Source organism: Miscanthus floridulus, unplaced genomic scaffold, assembly GCF_019320115.1.
Source record: "Miscanthus floridulus cultivar M001 unplaced genomic scaffold, ASM1932011v1 fs_831_1, whole genome shotgun sequence".
In the NCBI taxonomy this organism is placed as follows: domain Eukaryota; kingdom Viridiplantae; phylum Streptophyta; class Magnoliopsida; order Poales; family Poaceae; genus Miscanthus; species Miscanthus floridulus.
The window spans coordinates 57,151-60,000 of NW_027097327.1; the positions used below are offsets into that span (position 1 = coordinate 57,151).

Here is a 2,850-nt window from a genome sequence, read left to right on the forward strand (position 1 = left end):
TGTAGATCTTGATGAGTTGAACAACTTTTGTATTCATCACTTTTACATCTGAAATCATTTAGGGTTTGAAAATTTAGTTTGAACTTGTCAAATTTCAAATTTTAAAATGTGTAAAACATTGTCACATCCAAGTTTGATCAAACGTAAATGCTGAAGCATGATTTTAGAAAATTTTAGGAAAAAAAACCATCACATTTGGAGTTAGTATGAGGGAGAAAAACTAGTTACAAAGTTTACCCACATATTAAAAAGAGAAATCACACTGTTCTAGATGATCCTTACATGATCATAGTGAACAGTGTGATTTCTTTTTTTAATCTGTGGGTCAACTTTGTAACTAGTTTTTCTTCCTCATACTAACTCCAAATCTGATGATTTTTTTTCCTAAAATTTTCTAAAATCATTCTCTATCAATTTATTTTGTTGGTTTTGTCAATATATACATATGAAAAGTTTGAGCAATTTAAATTTTGAATTTCAAAAAAATACAACTTCAGACAAGATTTGGTACCCCAAATGATTTCAGCTGAAAAAGTGATAAATACCAAAGTTGAATAACTTATCAAGATCTACAACTTTTGTATTGGTCATTTCTTCATATGACAAAGTGGTACTGACATTGTTCACAAATGTGACACATCTCTCATAAGGTTTTATAAACTATATGAGACATCTGTAAGATTAGTGAATAATGTGTGCTAAGAATTTGTTAAATGAAGAAATGACAAAAATAAAAGTTGCAGATATTCATGATTTGAACAACTTTGGTATTCATCACTTTTTATGTTGAAATCAATTTGGGTCTCAAATTTTGGTTCGAACTTGTAGTTTTTCAAAATTTTAAATTTAAAAGGTTCAAATTTTGTCAAATGACAAGATGACTAAAATAAAGTTGTAGATATTAATGAGTTGAACAACTTTGGTATTCATCACTTTTTATGTTGAAATCATTTTGGGTCTCAAATTTTGATTCGAACTTATCATTTTTTAAAATTTCAAATTTGAAAGGTTCAAATTTAGTCAAATGACAAGATGACCGAAATAAAAGTTGTAGATCTTAATGAATTGAACAACTTTGATGTTTATCAAATTTTCATTTGAGATCATTTGGTGTCTCAAAATTATTTTAATAGTTTTGATTTTAATTTTTTAAAATTTAAATTTTTTTCTCCATTTTTAAAAGTTCAATTTTATAATTTTAAATACTATAATTGAAAACGACTCATCACGAAGGCTTCAACGCCCCGTCCATGTAAAAAGGAAACAAACACCGTCCAAATCCGATGACCACGTGCTTCTCACCCCCGCGTCCTCCTCGCACGCCGCGCGCCGCGACCCCCTCGGCTGCCAGGGATCGAATCCCACACTCAATGCCTTTTTTCAGAAAAAATGAAATATCAATGCTCCTCTCGTGGGAGACCGCGCGCGTGCGCCCGGGATGCGCCCCAACCGCCGCTCGCGAGTCCAGGCGTGAGGCAGGCAGGCTGATCCGCGCGCGGTTGCCGGGATCTCAAGCGCCGCCACCTTCGCGTGCGGCTGCCGGGATCGCATGGGGCGCCACCTCCGTGCCGCTAACTCTGTGCTGATGGATGGGATGAGGCGGAGCGCCGCGGCGAAGTGCCCGGCGGCGGGGGACGAGGAGGAGAAGGGTGCGCTGGCGCCCGCGGAGGACGCGGAGGCGTGTCCGGGACCGGGAGCGGGTGACGATCTCGCATCCTATCAGCCTCCGAAGCGCGCCAAGGTGCTGATCTCCCTCTATCCCCCATGCATGTGGCTCATTGAAGTCTCTGGTTTTGATTTGATTTTTGATGTTAGCGCGGTCTCGCTCGAGATAGATTGGGTGCACGGAGGCGGATACCGCGAAGCCGTCGGTGGCGGCGGCGGCAGCCGGCGCCGTTGCGGGTCCACTGCCCAACACGGCTGCCCTGCAGGCGCTGACGGGCGCCATGGACAAGCTAGAGGCCCTCTTCAGGTGCAAGTAGGCTCAGTCCAATTGGGTTGATTTTTCACCAGTGCCTTCAATTTGGCTAGGAAGAAGAATCGATGGAGCTTGTTGCTGGGAATGAAATTTTATTTTATAGTATAATTGATTTGGTTGGCTGGACTCTGCAGTAAGGCCGGATCACTACTTTGTTTGTGCAGGTGGAAAGAGTAAGATCGATTTGTTATCAGCCAGGAGTGCTTGCTGTTTTCTTGGTTCCTAAAAGGGTGCTTCCTGTGTATCAGGTACCAACACATGTAGGTGAGCCTTCAGACATTCAAGATTTCAAGTTACAAATTTTGTCGATAACATTTTCTTGGTGGAAATTGCAGCAAGCTGGAGTGATACGTAAGAGGAGTGTCAAAACATGTAATTCTTTTTGTGGACGTACTTTTACTACCAAATTATTTTCAGATACAATGTCCCATGGCCAAGTTCTGAGCCAACCTGTGCTTAGGCCACTCGATTTAGGAAACTATAGTATTTTAAGTTTTCAGTTAACTGGTTGGTTACTGATATACTTGCATTACGTCTCATTATTTATTTGCAGATTATTTTTCTAAAGAAAATATCATGCTCTTGATGTAATTTGCTTCCTGCTATGTCATTGTCAAATATTAACAGTATGTTTCTTTAGAACAATTCCTTTATATGTTTGAGTAGATTAGTGCACTTGTTAGCTCATGTCGATGCTGGAAATGAGACGAAATGCAAAGTCAAGGGCATGAAGCAATCCGCAGAGGAGAACCCGCCGATCCGGTGGTGGAAGGGCAATCTTATAGGGAGTGGCGCGTTCGGCAAGCTCCTTGCCGTCAACCAGGTCGGTATGCATGTTTCCATCTCGAAGGTAGGACCTTTGAACGGAGAGA

The 2,850-nt window shown here is 40.9% G+C and overlaps 1 protein-coding gene across 5 annotated transcripts; it reads left to right on the forward strand.

Annotated features, from left to right (window-relative positions):
• Positions 1-1,308: 1,308 nt before the first annotated feature.
• On the forward strand, positions 1,309-2,809 carry LOC136533258 (uncharacterized). Of its 5 annotated transcripts, XR_010778429.1 has the most exons (5): positions 1,309-1,741; positions 1,836-1,974; positions 2,143-2,226; positions 2,314-2,350; positions 2,532-2,809. XR_010778429.1 is itself a non-coding variant. In XM_066525817.1 (3 exons), exons 1-3 carry the CDS (start codon positions 1,550-1,552, stop codon positions 2,240-2,242), a joined length of 345 nt encoding a protein of 114 aa, XP_066381914.1. In that variant the 5' UTR covers positions 1,309-1,549; the 3' UTR covers positions 2,243-2,809. The 5 variants fall into 5 exon arrangements, 2 of the variants coding, with proteins under 2 accessions (XP_066381914.1, XP_066381915.1); XR_010778430.1 differs by having other exon boundaries at positions 1,836-1,972; positions 2,314-2,809; XR_010778431.1 differs by having other exon boundaries at positions 1,816-1,972; positions 2,143-2,801.
• The last annotated feature ends 41 nt before the right edge of the window (positions 2,810-2,850 follow it).

Coding starts and splice junctions, on each gene's coding strand:
- LOC136533258 (XM_066525817.1), top strand. CDS start 1,550: ATGGGGCGCCACCTCCGTGCCGCTAACTCTGTGCTGATGGATGGGATG. Junction 1,742..1,835: donor AGCCTCCGAAGCGCGCCAAG/GTGCTGATCTCC, acceptor CGCTCGAGATAG/ATTGGGTGCACGGAGGCGGA.